The following is an 18142-nucleotide window of genomic DNA, read 5'->3' as shown; positions in this document are numbered from 1 at the left end:
CTGTCTGGGTGCCGGGGCCTAAATATCTCACAGAGGCCTGTTCCAGTGGTGGGTGACATGAAGCCTGATTCTCTGCTATGACATGAAGCCTGATTCTCTGCTATGGGACCTCTCTCCAATTGATATTGGTTAAAATTTATATATTTTTTTAAATTAATTTCCCTATCCACATTTGTTTGCAGGGGGTTTACCTACATTTTGCTGCCTTTTGCAGCCCTCTAGCCCTTTCCTGGGCTATTTTACAGCCTTTTTAGTGCCAAAAAGTTCGGGTCCCCATTGACTTCAATGGGGTTCGGGTTCGGGGCGAAGTTCGGGTCGAGTTCGAATACCGAACCCGAACATTTTCGGGAAGTTCGGTCGAACTTCTCGAACCCGAACATCCAGGTGTTCGCTCAACTCTAGTTATGAATCATTCTTTTGTGAAATACCTGCCACTTTCCACAGCCCTGACAGCTATTGTTATGATCTCATTTACTAATGTGTCAAATACATTCCATACCAGCAAGTTCACATCCATTGTGAAAAAACAGGAACAGTTCTGTTTGATGTTTATTATGGTTTATGCAAATGTAACATTATTTCATTCTGTTAAAAGTGTAGTTTCACAAAGACACTCCTTTTACATACTTCATAGTACTGCACATGGACATAAAGATGATAAATATGTAGCAAAACTCCCACAAGCTGGATTCTGTTGTGAATTTTGACTTCCGCATTGAACACAGTATAAAAATCTGCAACAAATTAGCGACTTGCCCACAACATAAACTGATGTTCTGTGGATTTAAAGATCCCTCTGCAGTTGAATTTCTGCGTGGAAAATTTCCACAATGTGTGGTTTCGATTTGTTCAAAACATTGTTAGGTTACTAAATTTACAGGAAAAAATGTAATAAAATATGAAACGAGACTTTACAGTTTGCACCTCTGACATGGTAATAATCTTATATGTTACATACATAAATATTATATTTTGTAGTCTTTTTGTATAATATTATTTAGGTTCTTCCGCTAAATTTTTATCTTATCTTTACTGGTGTCCTTGCTGGGTTAACCCTCAGTCTGAGACCAGTTTGTCATTAGTACCTCTACAGACTTATCTAGCTGAGCCTTCCTGGATCTTACCGGAAAATAACCGAACTCTCTCATAGCTCCCTTGCACATAAGTTGAATTTGGTGAACAAAATTGAAATCGGCAGCGGTTCTCCATTTCTCGATAACCTTTGAGGACACTCTTGAGAAGGTCAAGAAATCACTCCCCTCCCGAACCTCTACATGGGTGATTTTATAAATCCATTTTTTCATGTGTTCTGTTAGTTCAAGCTCAGCAAAATCAAACATTTTTCTTGCACTTTCAACTGGGTTTTTTGCCAGATCTTCATGACGGATGACCATATAGCGACCATTCAAGGATTTAGATGTTCTGGCCAGTCTAGTAATGTCAACCTGAGCTTTACAAGTCTTGGCCATGACATTGCTTATTGTATAATTTTTGTCCTTGGAAATACCTTCGTTCTTAAGTAAAATATGGTCGTCGGTGATAAGTGGAAATCCCTTCCTTGATAAGGCAACTGCTCGGGGGTCCCTCACCAAATGGATAATTCGTAAATTGAGATAAGGGTCCTCTAAAAGAGGAAAAATGGTGGAAAGATCCAGGATTCTTACTGTTTTCATCACCACATGAGAATACATCTGACAGGCTTCTTCTGCTCTATCCATAGAATTGTTTACACAGCGGTGAAGACATGTTTTCCTATCATAGCCCTCAGATGGTATAAAAGATGAGCAAGCTGGGGGGATACAAAGAGCTTGACTTTCCGCAAAAAACCTCATATCATTAATGTACTTTCCTTCCTTTGGAAGGTAATGGCGGAAGGGTGTCACATCACAGTTAAAGAGAGAATGCAGGACATCCCTCAGTGGATAGTGTAGAAGTTCAGAACTCTCTCCCTGCAACTTCATCCATACGGCATGACCAGGCTCATAAATGTAGAAGACATCCTTGTGGTGATTGAAGATCTGTCCAAGGAATGAAGAGCCAGATCTCCAAGAAGACAGAAGGAGGACATGGACACGTCTTGCTTTAAAAGTGGAGGTGTAACAAGAAGGGGATTTGCTGGACAGAAAATGAAAAACATACAACAGGGAAAAAGACATAAAGAATAAGAAGAAGATGAACGGCAATCGTAAAGACATTGTCTAGAAGCTTCTAGGGGTTGCGGAAAGCAAAGAAAAGACGATGAGATAAACAAGGCACGAGAATAAGTTAAATCAAGAACATGTTGAGAAAACCATGAACACAAGAAAACATTAAAGAAGAAAAAAATCACTAAAGAAATAGATAAGAGGGCAAAGGAGGTGAAAATTCAGGGTGGGGAAAAAAAACACAAAAACAAAGATTTATTAAACTGAAGAGACCAGAATATCAACCAAAATTTGCACACACAAAAAACAGCAATAAGTAACTTTCTATGAAATGCTTGGCCGTCTCCACCACAACAGCTGCAGCTCTGTGTATTATAGAGACCATAAATGTGGACTCCAGTTTTTCATTAACATTTGAAGGCAATAAATAAAACCGGGTCAGATATTGCTCTGTTATGTAACAGAATGAACTTGCTAATCCTGTGTTCTATGGGCAACGTTCTTTATATTTATAGTTGTTGGTGAGAGGAAATGGATTTCTAGATGGGTTATGTTTATCACAGGATAAAGTTACACATGCGACTGCGACGTGCCTACCATCCGCAGCTGCAGTAGACATTTGATTATAGGTGGATTGGCCTGATTATCGAGGATGAACATTCATATGAACGCTCGTTCCCGATAATCTACCCCTGGAAAGATGCTGCAGATCACCTGATGAATAGTGTTGAGTGCGAATATTCGAATTACAAACATTTATCGCGAATATCGCAACTTCAAGAATTTGCGAATATTTTGACTATAGTGCAATATTATCGTTATATCGAATATTCGTAATTTTTTTCCATCTAAAAACCTGATTCCTCCCTGCTTCTTGCTTGTGGGCCAATGAGTCATTGGCCCACAAGCAACTTAAGCAGGGAGAAATCACAACTTCAGATGGAAAAAAAAATGCAGAATATTCTAAAAACGAATATATAGCACTATATTCTATAATGCTATATATTCGTTTTTGACCCACTTTGCATTATGCAATTTTTACATTGCAGATTTTTTGTAATCACGAAAATAATTTTACGCAATTTTTATATTGCAGATTTAATTTCGAATACGAATATTCGTGAACATATGACGAATATTCTACCACATATTCGCGAAAAATCGCAAATTCGAATATTGCCCCTCCCGCTCATCACTACTGATGAATGAGCGAAACAAATCTTTCTTGCGGGCACCTAAGTCGTCATTTCTGGGCAGCGGATTGTAACCAGAAACAATGAATCTGTATGGGAATGAGCGATGATAGTAGTCATCACATACAGTAGAGGGGGTCGCTGCATGTGCATTTGGTGCTTCATCTTCACAGACGAGTAGGCAGTTGTGAGGATGAAATGCTTCCTTCCCGATAATCGCCTGCTCTATCAGGCCGTGTAAACCCACCTTTAGTCCTGCAATGTGTTCTAAGGATGTAGGCAAATGAACACATAAATCCTAGGATGGCAGCATGAGGCAGGTTAGTCCTACTTCCCAACCCTCCCAGATCCAGCATGACAGTCCTGGATTTCAGTTGCTGTCCCGCAGTCCCGATACGGGGGGGGGGATGTCCTTCTCTCTGGCAGCTGTCCCTGCTTCCTGTAATGATGAAGCAAGAGCCGTCCATTGGCTTCCTGCTCCATCATTCCTTCCCCCTGTCTGGGCTCTACACTGCAGGTCTGGGCAGGGGGAGGGGCCGGCCAGGAGCTCTGTGTATCCTGCTGCTGTTGCTGCTGCGGAGTGAGGTGAGTATGTGGAGTTTGTTCATTTTTTTACTACCTGTGAAGGGGTCACAGCCCTGGCCATAGTACTGTGAGGGGTGAAAAACTGGGCATATTACTGTCAGGGGCACAGCTGGGCATATTACTGTGAGGGGGATAAATTGGGGATATTACTGTAAGGGTGAACTTTACTGGGCATATATCTGTCAGGGGCACAGCTGGGCACATTACTGTATTCCTCTTCCTTCTTTTCTAAAGTGGGGAGGTATGGGTTAGGTCCACCAGGTAAGGAGAGCGGTAACACCCCCCTTTATTGTCGGCACACTGGCTGTTTTATCTAAGCATACAAAATGGCACTTTACAGAATAGTCACCATTTTCAAACTGTTCAATCTATTGCTTAAAGGCTATGTATACCATTGGGGGCAATTTTTTTAAAATATTGCATTGTACTTATTTTGAGCTAAAAATATTTTTTTCTATTGGTCTTTATTAACAATATGGAATCCTTTCTATGTACAGAGCTTACATGCTCTACTAGCTGCCTGTGGATTTTTTGTCTTTTCCATCACCTGAGGAGCAGACGGACTCCTTATCTCTTATAAAAGTATATTTTGCGTATTGGATTACGTGCTGGTATCAGCTGCAGTCCCTTTGTGGAAGTAGGTCCCAACTTCCCTTCAGTCCAAAAACTTATAAAAAAGGGGGTTAGGGTCTACGCTACAATAAAAGGAAAACTTAGGGATAACACAGAAATCACTAGTTCTTTTTATGCTGCTTCCTCCAATCTCCTCCTTATTCTTCCTCCTTCGCAGCTTCTTAGTCTCTGAACCAACGAGCAGTAGTGGATATGTTTTCTCAAACCTTCATAAACAGTATCGACACAGCAGAGACCCGCATGTAAAATGGTTCATACTACTTTGTTATACTTACAAGATCGTAATCTTGAACATCACATAAAACATATGATAAAGCCCGGGTTTCGCTGCTGCTTCGTCTGGGGCGTTTCAGTTTCCCTTTCGGGTATGGGCGGTATTTATCACCACGTCATATCCTCTCATTTTTTATATACCTCATTACTAAAAATTTAGTTACAACATGTAGATCGCACTGAGAACACGTGTAGTCTCTCTGTGTAGAGAATAGAACGGAGTACGCAATCTCGCCACATTGATAGGAATGACGACCCTAAACCCGCTTTTTATACGTTTTGGACTCCTTATCTCTGCTCTCTGACATTATAAACACTCATTATTGCTCACTTCTCACCTTACGGTTAAGAATGCGTCTTAAATAAATGTTTATGACATCTTAGTAGTTTAGAGATAAGGTTTATTAGATGACGGCACAAAGTGAAAGTACCGGTCACACAGTTAGAAAAACAGTTAACCCTTTGTAACTGAACAACTCAATATTTTTTAATATAGTTCAATTGAAAATATGATTTTTAGACAATAAGTTAAATGCAATCATAAAAAAAAATGACTCCAAAGGTCTACATAGCCTTTAAATAGATATAATAGATAGACAGAAAGATAGACATAGTGCCTTGCAAAAGTATTCCCCCCCCCCCCCCCCCCCCCGACTTTTTTCATGTTTTGATGCCTCATGTTTTTTTTATTGTCAAGCAAACAACAAATAGGATAAAATAAAAGTCAATGTGCATAACTCTTCACCCCCCTAAAGTCAATACTTTGTAGAGCCACCTTTTGCGGCAATCACAGCTCCAAGTGGCTTTGGATAAGTTTCTATGACAGGGATCAGCAGCCTTCCACACTCCAGCTGTTCAGAAACTACTACTCCCAGAATGCTTCATTCACTTCCATGGGAGTTAGAAGAGCAGCCGAGCATGTTTGCATGCTGGGAGTTGTAGTTTCACAGCAGCTGGAGTGCCGAAGGTCGCTGATCCCTGCTCTATGAGCTTGCCACATCTCACATTTTTGCCCATTCCTCCTTGCAAAACTGCTCCAGCTCCTTCAGGTTGGATGTTTGTGCTTGTGAACAGCAATCTTTAGGTCTGACCACAGATCTTCTATTGGATTGAGATCTGGGCTGTGACTCGGCCATTCCAACACATTTACATGTTTCCCCTTAAACCCCTCAAGTGTTGCTTTAGCCGTGTGTTTGGGGTCATTGTCGTGCTGGAAGGTGAACCTCCGTCCGAGCCTCAAATCACGCACAGAGTGGGACAGGTTCTGCTGAAGAATATCCCTGTATTTAGCACCATCCATCTTTCCCACAACTCTGACCAGTTTCCCAGTCCCATCCCCCCAGCATGATGCTGCCACCACCATGTCTCACTGTGGGGATGGTGTACTTTGGGTGATGTGATGTGTTGGGTTTGCGCCAGACATAGCGTTTTCTTTGATGGCTGAAAAGTCCAACTTTAGTCTCCTCAGACCAGAGCACCTTCCTCCATACATTTTGGGAGTCTCCCACAGGCCTTTTCACAAACTCACAACGTGCCTTTGTGTTTTTAGCTGAAAGTAATGGCTTTCTTCTGGCCACTCTGCCATAAAGCCCAACTCTATGGAGCGTACGGCTTATTGTTGTCCTATGTACAGATACTCCAGTCTCTTAGGTCTCTGTGCTCCATCTCGGATTAATGCCCTCCTTGCCCGGTCCGTGAGTTTTGGTGGGCGGCCGTCTCTTGGCAGGTTTGCTGTTGTGCCATGTTCTTTCCATTTGGTTATGATAGATGTGATGGTGCTCCTGGGGATCATCAAAGATTGGGATATTTTTTTATAACCTAACCCTGACTTGTACTTCTCAACAACATTGTCCCTTACTTGTTTGGAGAGTTCCTTGGTCTTCATGGCAGTGTTTGGTTAGTGATGCCTCTTGCTTAGGTGTTGCAGCCTCAGGTGTGTATATGTAATGACAGATCATGTGACACTTAGATTGCACACAGGTGACATCACTTCACTAATTATGTGACTTCTGAAGGTAATTGGTTGCACCAGAGCTTTTTATGGGCTTCCTAACAAAGGGGGTGAATACATACGCACAGGCCAATTTTCTGTTTTCTATTTTTAAAGAGTAGTTTTATTTATATATTTTTCTCATTTCACTTCACCGACTTAGACTATTGTGTTCTGATCCATCACATAAAATTCTGATTAACAAAACATTAAACCTAAGGCTGTAATGTAACAAAACACGAAAAAAGTCAAGGGGGTGAATACTTTTTCAAGGCACTGTAGATAGATAGATATAGTGAGATAGTTATATAAAGGACAAATACTCTAGATAGATATTCTACCGAGGAAGGAGACTATGGGGTTCCCAAAACACATCTGGAGAATTACAGTGGTTAAAGGGGTTATCTCACGTCAGCAAATACAAGGCACTTACTAATGTATTGTGATCCTCCATTTTTCCTACTTTGCTGGTTTCATTCTTTTTCCCATCCCATTATACACTGTTCTTTTTCACGGTTGTGATTGCACATTTTTGGAAAAAGTTCTGATCTCTTGAGTGGCCGGGATCGTGGGAGCGTGCATAGTCACGCATGCGCTGCAGAGGTGGCTGTAATCCCTGCAATCCATCAGTGGTGGCCTATGTACACTTCCATGGTCCCGGCCACCATTGAGGCTGGCACTTTTCCAATAGTGTGCAAGCATGGCCACTGCTGCTGGATTGCAGGGTGGTCGTAATCATGGAAACGAGCAGTGTATAATGGGATGGAAAAATGAATCCAGCCAGCAAAGGAGGCAATATGGACAATCACAATAAATTAGTAAGTGCCTTGTATTAACTTCCTCTACATTATAAATGCTATTTACTGAAGTGAGACGACCCCTTTAAGTTTATTTTACTCTGTGCTACAAGACATATTATATGATTCAGTAAACTGGAATATGAGTGTGGATATTAGTAAATACAGTTACGTATCATCACAAGTTCTGCAAGTTTTCATCAGATACAGGGTGTCTATTGATAACATTGCTGTTATTTGGAAGCATACATAGGAAGTGTTACCAATATATAGGCTGTTCTAGCTACTGCTGAGGCCCAGAGCTCAGCTAAATATCGGTGTTCCTGATCGTCCTTGTCCCTAAAGGGTTAAGTCCCCTAGGTACAACCAAGATAGAGACACATTAGAAAGCAATAAACATTAATTAACACCAATCAGAAGGCTATATAGGGTAACACATGACACCAGAGCCTTGTATTTTTTATTTCTCTAGGTATCAGATGGACATATTGGTCTCGGCAATATCGGGCAGGTGCGTGCGCAGAGGGCTGTGGGGAGCTTGTAGTGCGTACGCGCCGCCTGAGGGAACGCAGACCGGAAGTTAAACTACTTAACTTCAGTGCCGACGGGACCCCGGCGCGCTCAGCCAGACCGCTTCACCCGCTGATTACTGAGGTAAGTATAGTGGTTCCTGGGGATCCGGGGTCAAACTGTTTGGACTTCCATGTTCAGTCTTTTACTGACTGATATGTATGATATATATATATATATATATATATATATATATATATATATATATTCAAAGAATGAAGAGGCAGCACTTCCAGTTGTTAGGTGATAGGGTGACGACCCCAAACTTTATTCCAGCTACGTTTCTGCCTTCTCAATGAGGCCTTTGTCAAGCTTGACAAAGGCCTCATTGAGAAGGCAGAAACGTAGCTGGAATAAAGTTTGGGGTCGTCACCCTATCACCTAACAACTGGAAGTGCTGCCTCTTCATTCTTTGAATATATATCTTGGAGGACAAGCCAGCCTCTGTGAGGACTTCTTGCACCCAGAGCTCCACATCTGACTGTGCTGCTGCATTATTTGTGGTATTATATATATATATATATATATATATATATTTATATTTATATATATTTGGTGCATGTAATTTTATGCTAAGCGGTCTATTTCCAAAACACCTGACTTTGCAGTTTTTTTTTTTTTCCTTCCCTAGTCAGCAGCATTGTGTCTGATATGCTTGCGCATTGGGGGTCAGCTGTTTTGTGTCTCAATGCACTCTTTCTGGTGATATTAGATTGTACTTCTGAGAGGAAGTGGTCTTTCCCTCTTATATTTCACAACCTAGGGGATGCTGGGACTGTCATACACATAGCGGTGTACGAGGACAGTTAATATATATACATCTTCAGCTCTGACATCTCTGTTTGTGTTTAGCTAGGAGATGTCTGCCTCTCAAGAGGAATCCAATAAGAGGAAAAGAAAATCAATGTCAAAAATGTCAGCAACCCCTGCCTGAGGAATTATCTACCATTGTCTACACTGATTGCTTGTCTCCTACTACGTCTACTCAGTCTGGAAATATGAACTTTTTATTATGGTTTAGAGAACAACTCACTTCTGTGTTTGAGGAATTCAAATCAGCAAACAAAGGGCCAAGGCTTTCAGACAAACTCCTCCACCACAGCGGATCTCCTCCTCTCTGATCTCCTCCTCTTCTGAGGGTGAAGTGTGTTCTGACTCCTCCTAGGAGTGTGATCCAAATAGACATTTTATTTTTCCTAAAGATAAATTTCCTGATCTGCTTAAAGCAGTAAAACGTATATTAGAGACTGGGATGAGGAGTTGCAGAGGTGGCGCTCAGTGGGTGCTATATGTAAGGAGCAGCGGTATCGCGGCGGAACCACACAAATCCGCCGCAGAGGGAAGACAAGGTAATATATTAAGATACTGCGCTGAAGGACAATTTTATGCTGATGAATATTGCTATACAGGTATTGCAACTGAACACAGACTGGCATGCGAAGATATATCACTATACAGGTGTTGAGCCGGTTCAGAAACCGCTTACCTGTAGTGAGGGCTTCAGTTTGCGTGCTTCTGTCTGTGTCCCTGTAGTTTTGGTAAGGCGATTTTTTTCTTCTTTTTTCTTCTTTTTTCTTCCTTTCTTTCTTTTTTACTTTGGTTGTCAGTTCGTTTTTTCTTTCTTCTTTATGCTTTGAATCAGATGAGATAATCCAGCTGCAGGATAGGTCGGCGTGCTGCCTCGTGCCCCGGCCGGTTGCGCGCTGCTGCCGCAAGTGGAGGTGTGTGAGGGGGAGTGGTTGGTTGGAGTTAGTTCGTGACGTCACTACAGCGGTCATACAATGACCAACAGGTACCAGGTATCTCTCCAACGCGTTTCGAACAGACGCTGTTCTTCCTCAGGGAGTGTAGCCTGACTGTTCATGCACCTTTTTATAGGCGCTTCTCCAGAGCTTTAACCTCTTCCCTGCCAATCGAGCATGAAATCATTACCATTCATCTAATCAAAGGTGAATAATTCTAGCTCCGCATTTAGTCCATTTGGTATTAGGCTGTCCATATTAAATATCCATTTTGTTTCCTTTTTGGACATCTCTTTAATGTAGTCCCCCCCCCCTTTTGTTTGGTGGTATGACTTCAACCCCGCAAAATTGAGACCCAGCAAAGTTTCCCCCATGCTTTATACTGTAGTGACGTGATAACGGATGTCCTTCATATTTTCTGGTTATGTTGTATACATGTTCTCCTATTCTTTTCTTTAGGGTTCTTTTAGTGCGGCCTACATAAATTTTATTGCAGGGGCATGTTAAAGTATATATGACCCCCTTGCTGTTGCAGGTGATAAAGTGTTTTATGATGTGTTTATAGGATCCCTCCGTATTGGTGATTTCTGTTATGGTTTTTTTTATTTTTTGATAATTTGCATCCTCTGCAGGTTCTGCACGGATGGAAACCTCCTAGTCCCCCTTCCTTTTGTTTCTGATTTTTTTCCTTTATGTCGGTTCCTGTACATCTGCCGGTTGATGCAATTATGTTGCCTATATTTTGTGCCTTTCTAAACACAAATTTTAGGTCTTTGGGAATAAGTTCTCCTATTATTTTGTCCTCCTTGAGAATGTCCCAGTGTTTTTTTACTATTCTTTTGAATGTTGATACCTGGTCACTATATGGTGTGATGATGGGTGGTATTTTTGTATTGGTTTCAATCTCAGGGGTACTTATATTTTTATTTTTCTTGTTTGCTGTTAGTAACGTCTGTCTGTTTAGTTGATTTATTTCAATTTTTTGCTCTGACAGTTTTGTTACATTATATCCCTTATGTTCCAGTTTTTTCTGTAGAATATCTGCCTCCCTTTTATATTCCTCTATTTCTGTGCAGTTTCGTCTTAGCCTCATGAACTGACTCCGCGGGATGTTTTCCAGCCATTTGGGAAGGTGGCAACTATTCATTGATATAAAGCTGTTTCCATCCGTTGGTTTGCTGTAGGTTTTGGTAAGTAGTTTGTCTCCCTCTATGTAGATAGTTAAGTCCAAAAAATTAATTTCTTTCCTGCTGTATGCTGCACTGAATTCCAAGTAAAAATCATTTTTATTGATATCATTTAAAAATTCCAGCAGTTTTGTTTCTCCCCCATCCCATATAAAAACAATGTCGTCTATAAAACGTCGCCAGAGGACGAGACCCGCACGGGGGACGCCACCAGGGTGGATGGTCAGCTCCTCCCACCACCCGACATATAGGTTAGCGAACCCCGGTGCGAATCTCGTCCCCATCGCGGTACCCCACGTCTGTAGGTAAAAATTTTCATTGTATAAAAAATAATTTTTAGTTAAAATAAACATGATGCATTCTCCCAGGAAATTAATTTGCGCTTCAGGCATGTGCCCTTTTTTTGTTAAAAAATGTTGAAAGGCGTCTGTTCCTTTTTTGTTTTCTATCACGGTGTATAATGATTTTACGTCCAGTGTGCCAATTATGTAGTTATTTTTCCATTCTATGTTATTAAGAATTTGTAGAGTGTGTTGAGTGTCTTTGAGGTAGGTTGGAAGTACTTGTACATAAGGTTGTAATTGCTGATCAATATATCTGGACAGTGAGCTAGTGAGGCAGTCTATACCTGACACAATGGGTCTCCCTGGTGGGTTTTCCATATTTGTATGTATTTTGGGGTTGTGGTATAGTACAGCAATTTTTGGATGAATGTTATTTATGAAAATTGCTTCTTTTTTGTTTAAAATGCCTGCGTCTCTCCCCTTTTGGACTAGCTCTTTTAGTTGTTTTTTAAAAAGTTCAGTGGGGTCACTTTTTAATTTTTTGTATGTCCTTGCATCACTTAAAATATTTTCAGTTTCCCTTTTATAGTCCTCGGTATTCAGTAGGACTATGCCCCCCCCCTTGTCAGCTGGGCGTATTATAATATTATGGTCTTTTTGCATGCTGGAGATGGCTTTCTTTTCTTCCTCCGAGATGTTGCGCATATATTGAGGGTTTTTTGGATATTTGATTTTTCTTATGTCCCTTGTTACTTGGTTCATGAAGCTGTTTAGGGCTGAGGAATATTCCTGTATGGGGTTATATTTTGATTTGGGCTTTAAGTTAGTGTGTTTGAAAATGTCTGTTGGCTCCTCCTCAGTTTTTTTTGCATATTTCCTTGTGTTGGTTTTTTTGGAGCATTGGGTTATTTATAGATTTTTTTATAGAAGAAAAAAGAAAGAAAAAAGAAGAAAAAAATCGCCTTACCAAAACTACAGGGACACAGACAGAAGCACGCAAACTGAAGCCCTCACTACAGGTAAGCGGTTTCTGAACCGGCTCAACACCTGTATAGTGATATATCTTCGCATGCCAGTCTGTGTTCAGTTGCAATACCTGTATAGCAATATTCATCAGCATAAAATTGTGCTTCAACGCAGTATCTTAATATATTACCGTATATTAGAGACTGATAAAGATACCTCTAGAAAAACTAAATCAGACAAGCTCTTTTATTTTCCAAAAACTAAAGGGAATTTTTTTTCCTGGGCATCCAGTCCTAAATGAATGGATTAAACAGGACTGGGATAGGCCTGATAAAAAAAATCTGGTCCAGGATCCAGGTTGAAATCTCGCTTATATAAAAAAAGCTATTCCCTTCGGATGAAGCATCCCTTATTAAAGATCCCATGGATAGGAAAATTTAAACTTTGTTGAAAAAAGACTATGCCTCTACATCAGCCGTTTGTGTCGCCGCCATGTCTTCGGCACCTATATCCAGGCCTTTAAGAATCTAGAAGAAGGAGTTGCCAGAGATGAAATTTTCACCCCTTAAGGACTCGGCCCAATTTCACCTTCTGGACTTGGCCATTTTTTGCAAATCTGACCAGTGTCACTTTAAGTGCTGATAACTTTAAAATGCTTTGACTTACCCAGGCCATTCTGAGATTGTTTTATCGTCACATATTGTACTTCATGACACTGGTAAAATGAAGTAAAAAAAATCATTTTTATTTATAAAAAAATACCAAATTTACCCAAATTTTTTTAAAAATTGCAAATTTCCAAGTTTCAATTTCTCTACCTCTATAATACATGCCATCGGGTTCCCCCTACAGCCACATGGGGACCCGATGGCACCGCCGCCCACCCCTGCCGCACCAGGTAAAAGCCGCAAACATGGGGGGGTCACGGGACCCCCCCCCCCGGCGTTGTGAGAGGATGCCCGCGGACATCCTGTTCCGATTAACCCACGCCGCAATCGCGTTTTAAAGTTAGGACGTACCGGTACGCCCTAAGTCCCTAAGGGGTTAAAAAGCCTTCCTCTGATGAAAGCCGCTTCTGATTTTTTGTGTGATGCCCCTCTTGATATGAAATTTTCTGCAAACTCCTTGGCACTCTCTAATGCTGCATGGAGAGTGCTTTGGATCAAAGAATGGCCTGGAGATGTTTTATCTAAAAAGCACTTCTTTAATCTTCTGTTTTAACCCACCTCATTGTTTGGCCCTCAGCTAGAAAAGATTCTTGAGACTCTGAATGAGGGAAAAGGAGCAGTTTTTCCAGAATCAAAGAAGCTATTTTTAAGGTCCTACCATCCACAGAGGAGAAGATCTCCTAGATTTAGAAATAGGCTGCAATTTTCTAGGCAAAGGAGATTTTGTGGCAATCAAACAAAACCTGAGCTCAAGATAAGATCTAATCAAAAGTCCTCGGAGCAATGACGCCAGGCTTCAGCTGAAAGTTGGCGCCAGACTAAAACTATTCTCTTCAGCCTGGTCTCTCACATCCACAGATAATTGGGTTACCTCCACAGGAAAAAATGGCTATGTCCTAGAATTCGCATGCTTTCCTCCAGATCGTTTTCTTCTAAATCATGCAAAAGATCGAGTCGTTGCTCTTCTCATTCAAGATTTTATACGCAATGGTGCCCTAGAGACGGTGCCCACAGGAGAAGAATTCAAAGGCATATACCGGTATTCCAAAATATTTCCTGTACCCAAACCAGGAGACAAATGGAGACTGATAATCGATTTTAACCTTTCTGAACAAATTTTTAGTAAAGAAAAAGTTCAAAATGGAATCAATAAAGTCTATCGTTATGGCCCTGAAGAAGGGAGATCACATGGCATCAATAGATCTAGTGGATGCATACCTACATATTCCGATTCGCCCCCGTCACAGGAGATTTCTGAGAATATCGGTCCAGATGATGAAAAGCATTGTACATCTCCACTTTACCTGCCTTCTGTTCGGAATAACGTCAGCCCCGAGAGTTTTTACGAAAGTCTAAGTAGTCCTTGCAGCTGCTCTAAGACTGAGGGGCATCGCCTATTTTTTCCTATCTTGACGATTGGTTGTTGATAGCAGCCTCAGCCCAACAACTGAAATTACAACTACAGACCGTAATTCAAGTACTCGAATCTCACGGTTTTCTAATAAACATGGAAAGGTCTTCCTTGGTGCCGTCACAACAAATAAAATTCCTGGGTTATATGCTGGACACTCAGTGCATGACACTGAAATTATCCCAGCAAAGAATATCTTCTATTCAAAGAGGGGTCCATCAACTCCTGTCAAACCCCAGGGTTTCCCTCCGTCAGGCAATGAGAGTATTCGGTCTTCTAACGTTATCCATAGAATCTGTTCCTTGGGCCAAAGCCCACCTCAGATGTCTACAGTCCAATATTCTGTCCAGCTGGGACAGGGGTTACAAATCGTTGGAGAGAAAGATCATCATTAACTCGCCAGGACCTAAAATGGTGGATGACATCACCTCACATGAGACAAGGCAGAGATCTGAATCCCTATTGTCAGAAGATCCTCACATCAGATGCCTCCTCTTGTGGCTGGGGGGCCCATGTAGATGGTCTATGGGTACAAAAAAGATGGACAAAAGAAGAGGCAGTGATGTCCTCCAACTAGAGAGAATTGACAGCAGTAAGACTAGCTCTTCTCCATTTTCAATCCCATCTTTCAGGATTCAAAATAATGATACAGTCGGACAATCTACCCTCAGTTTACTATGTCAACAAACAAGGAGGTATGAGGAGCCACAGTCTGTCCAAAGAGTGTGCTCTCCTGATGGAGTGGGCAGAGACAAAGGGCATCTCAGCAGTCCACATAAGGGGAACTCAGAATCAATTAGCAGATCTACTCAGCCGAACTCCACTACACCCGGGAGAATGGAGTTTAAATCCGTCAGTATTCAGCGACATTGTGACCTGCATGGGGAGACCTTCTTTAGACGCCATGGCAACAGAACAGAACATGGAGTCCAATCATTTTTGTTCAATTCAACAGTCCAGCCGGGCTCAGGCAATGGAGGGTTTATCAGTCAGCTGGAGAAGGGGTCTGATATATGTGTTTCATCCAATTCCACTCATTCCGAGAGTCGTAAAAAAAGTGCCAGAGGATCAAGCAGAAGTAATAGCGATACTTCCCTTCTGGCCTCGGAGAACATGGTTTTCACAAGCCATAATATCCCTTTACAAGGGGAGAATTTGGAAAATTCCCCCTCGTCCAGATCTGCTTCTCCAGAAGGGGTTTACTCATCACAACCCCAATAGCCTACAACTAGTGGCCTGGAGGCTGAGCGGCAATCCCTAGCATCTTTGGGTCTATCTACAGATCTCATGAACACCATATTAGCTGCCTGAAAACCGACCACTATTAAAATATATAACAAAGTGTGGTAAAAATTTTAAACTTGGTGTCAAGAAAATTCTTCAAGGCCTGTAGATTTTAAATCAGTTCTGCAATTCCTTCATGAGGGCTTCAGTAAAGGGTTAAAAACGAGCACTTTGAAAGTACAGCTTACTGCAATAAATGAGCAATTACAGGGAAAGTTTTCCAACAATCAAGTAATGCGTACCTTTTTCAAGGCCCTGAAAAGCCTGAGACCACCTATCAGTACTCCAGTCCCTTCCTGGGACTTGTCTTTAGTTTTGTCAGCTATGTCAAAAGAACCAATTGAGCCTCTTGAATCATCCTCTCTGAAGTATATCTTCATGAAAGCCTTATTTTTAGTGGTCATCACATCAAGCCAGGCGTGTGAGCGAGTTACAGGCTCTGTCGTGCGAAGAACCATATTTCTGAGATTTGGGGGGCTGTATTATTCCATGTACTATGCCAGGTTTTCTTCAAAAGGTGGTATCAGTGGCAAATATCAATCAGGAAATTTCTCTTCCAGTACTTCATTCAGATCCACAAGAACAGGTTGACTGGAGTCTCTTGGATGTTAAAAGAGCATTGTTGGCTTATCTCCATGCTACTTCCTCATTTAGGAAATCAGAAGGTTTGTTTTTGCAGATCCAAGGCCCCAACAAGGGTAAAAGAGCTAGTAAAGCAACTCTAGCAAGATGGATAAAGAGAACAATTGAAGAATCTTATTCTGTTTCGGGACTCAATTGTCCCATTCACCTAAAAGGAAACTCTACAAGCAGAATTGGCACAAATTTCTCATGGTGAAATCTGTAAGGCAGCTACCTGGTTGTCTGTTTCTACATTTATGAGGCACTACAGATTAGACATCCATGCAGCTGAAGGGTCTTTTTTTGGCAAAAGAGTGCTTCAAGTGGCGTTCTGTGCTCCCACCCAATGAGAGCTGCTTATAAAGTCCCTTTAGTCATGTGCTGCCAAGGACGATCAGGAAAATGAAAATTTATTCACCAAAATGTTTGTTTCCTGGAGTCCGTAGGCAGCACAACTTACCCTCCCTTATAAATTTATATTATTGCCTTATACAAATACAAGTCTCTGGTGTCATGTGTTACCCTATATAGCCTGCTGATTGGTGTTAATCAATTTTTATTGCTTTCTAATGTGTCTCTATCTTGGTTGTACCTAGGGGACTTAACCCTTTAGTCATGTGCTGCCTATGGACTCCAGGAAACAAAAATTTCAGTGAGTAAATTTTCATTTTCCTGGCATAACGTTGATTTTATGGTTTATTGTAACATGGTTTCTATAATATTTTTTTAATTCATGGTTTTGGTTTATATTTTATATTTTTATTGCATTTATATTATACTGCATATGGATTAAATATTTACCACAGGGCATAGAGAATCGATCTCTTAGTGTTATCGATAAAAATTAGATAGACATGCATATAGATAGATTGATTGATTGATAGATAGATAGATAGATAGATAATAGATAGATAAATAGATGATAGATAGATAAAAAACTAAAATATTCCACGGCACTCCAGAAGAAGTAAAATTAATATGACTTTAATTCACCAACGCAACGTTTCGGTTTGGTGAATTAAAGTCACATTCATTTTACTTCTTCTGGAGTGCTGTGGAATATTTTTGGGAGATTGGATCGCTCCAACATCTGCTGGCACCCCATTTTACTTTGGACCTGCGGTGCTGCTTATATTACTCAACTTTGCTGATAGATAGATAGATAGATAGATAGATAGATAGATAGATAGATAGATAGATAGATAGATAGATAGATAGATAGATAGATAGATAATAGATAGATGTGAGATAGATAGATATGAGATAGATATTAGTGTTGATCGAGCACCAAAGTGTTCGGGTGCTCGAGTAGAACACTTTGGGATGCTCGGGTGCTCTACTGAGCACAATGGAAGTCAATGGGAGAACCCGAACATTAAACCAGACACCCCCTGCTCTGAAGAGGGGAGAGTGTCTGGTTCATAGGAAAAGGTCATAAATTGATGGAAACACCACTGAAATGGTTCAGGAACAGCATCGGGAGGATGTCTGGATCAGTGGCGGATTACAATAGGGACGTTCGGGTCGGCAGCCCCGGGCCCAGCACCGCTGGGGGGCCCAATGCCGACCCGAACGCCCACATACTGCGGCGGGGCACGGGAGCGCATAGCTGAGGCCTATGCGGTAGTGAAATCCCCGCACAGGAGTGCGTGATGATGTCATCGCGCGCCTGTGCTGGGACTGCCTCATCCCGCCTTCCTCTGCGAGCCTGGCCCTGGACATAGCCTAGGTGAGTATTTAGCTTTTCATTTTTTTTCATTATTTTTTATTTTATTTCATGTGCCTACTTTGGGG

At 41.3% G+C, this 18142-nt stretch overlaps 1 protein-coding gene across 2 annotated transcripts in view; it reads right to left on the bottom strand.

Annotated features, from left to right (window-relative positions):
• Positions 1-563: 563 nt before the first annotated feature.
• LOC120977714 (carbohydrate sulfotransferase 6-like) overlaps positions 564-18142 on the bottom strand; it is a 34783-nt gene continuing 17204 nt past the window's right edge. Inside the window, exons 1-2 of one of the 2 annotated variants that reach the window (XM_040405783.1) lie at positions 4831-4883; positions 564-2208 (exon numbers count right to left, since the gene is read on the bottom strand). In XM_040405783.1, coding sequence (XP_040261717.1) covers positions 1050-2195 — 1146 coding nt within the window. In that variant the 5' untranslated portion in view covers positions 2196-2208; positions 4831-4883 and the 3' untranslated portion in view covers positions 564-1049. Of the gene's footprint in view, positions 2209-4830; positions 4884-18142 lie in introns of those variants that run through there. The other variant, XM_040405784.1, reaches the window with a different exon arrangement.

The sequence above is a fragment of the Bufo bufo genome, chromosome 8 (assembly GCF_905171765.1).
Source record: "Bufo bufo chromosome 8, aBufBuf1.1, whole genome shotgun sequence".
NCBI lineage: Eukaryota > Metazoa > Chordata > Amphibia > Anura > Bufonidae > Bufo > Bufo bufo.
This window is presented reverse-complemented; position numbering and strand designations above follow the sequence as displayed.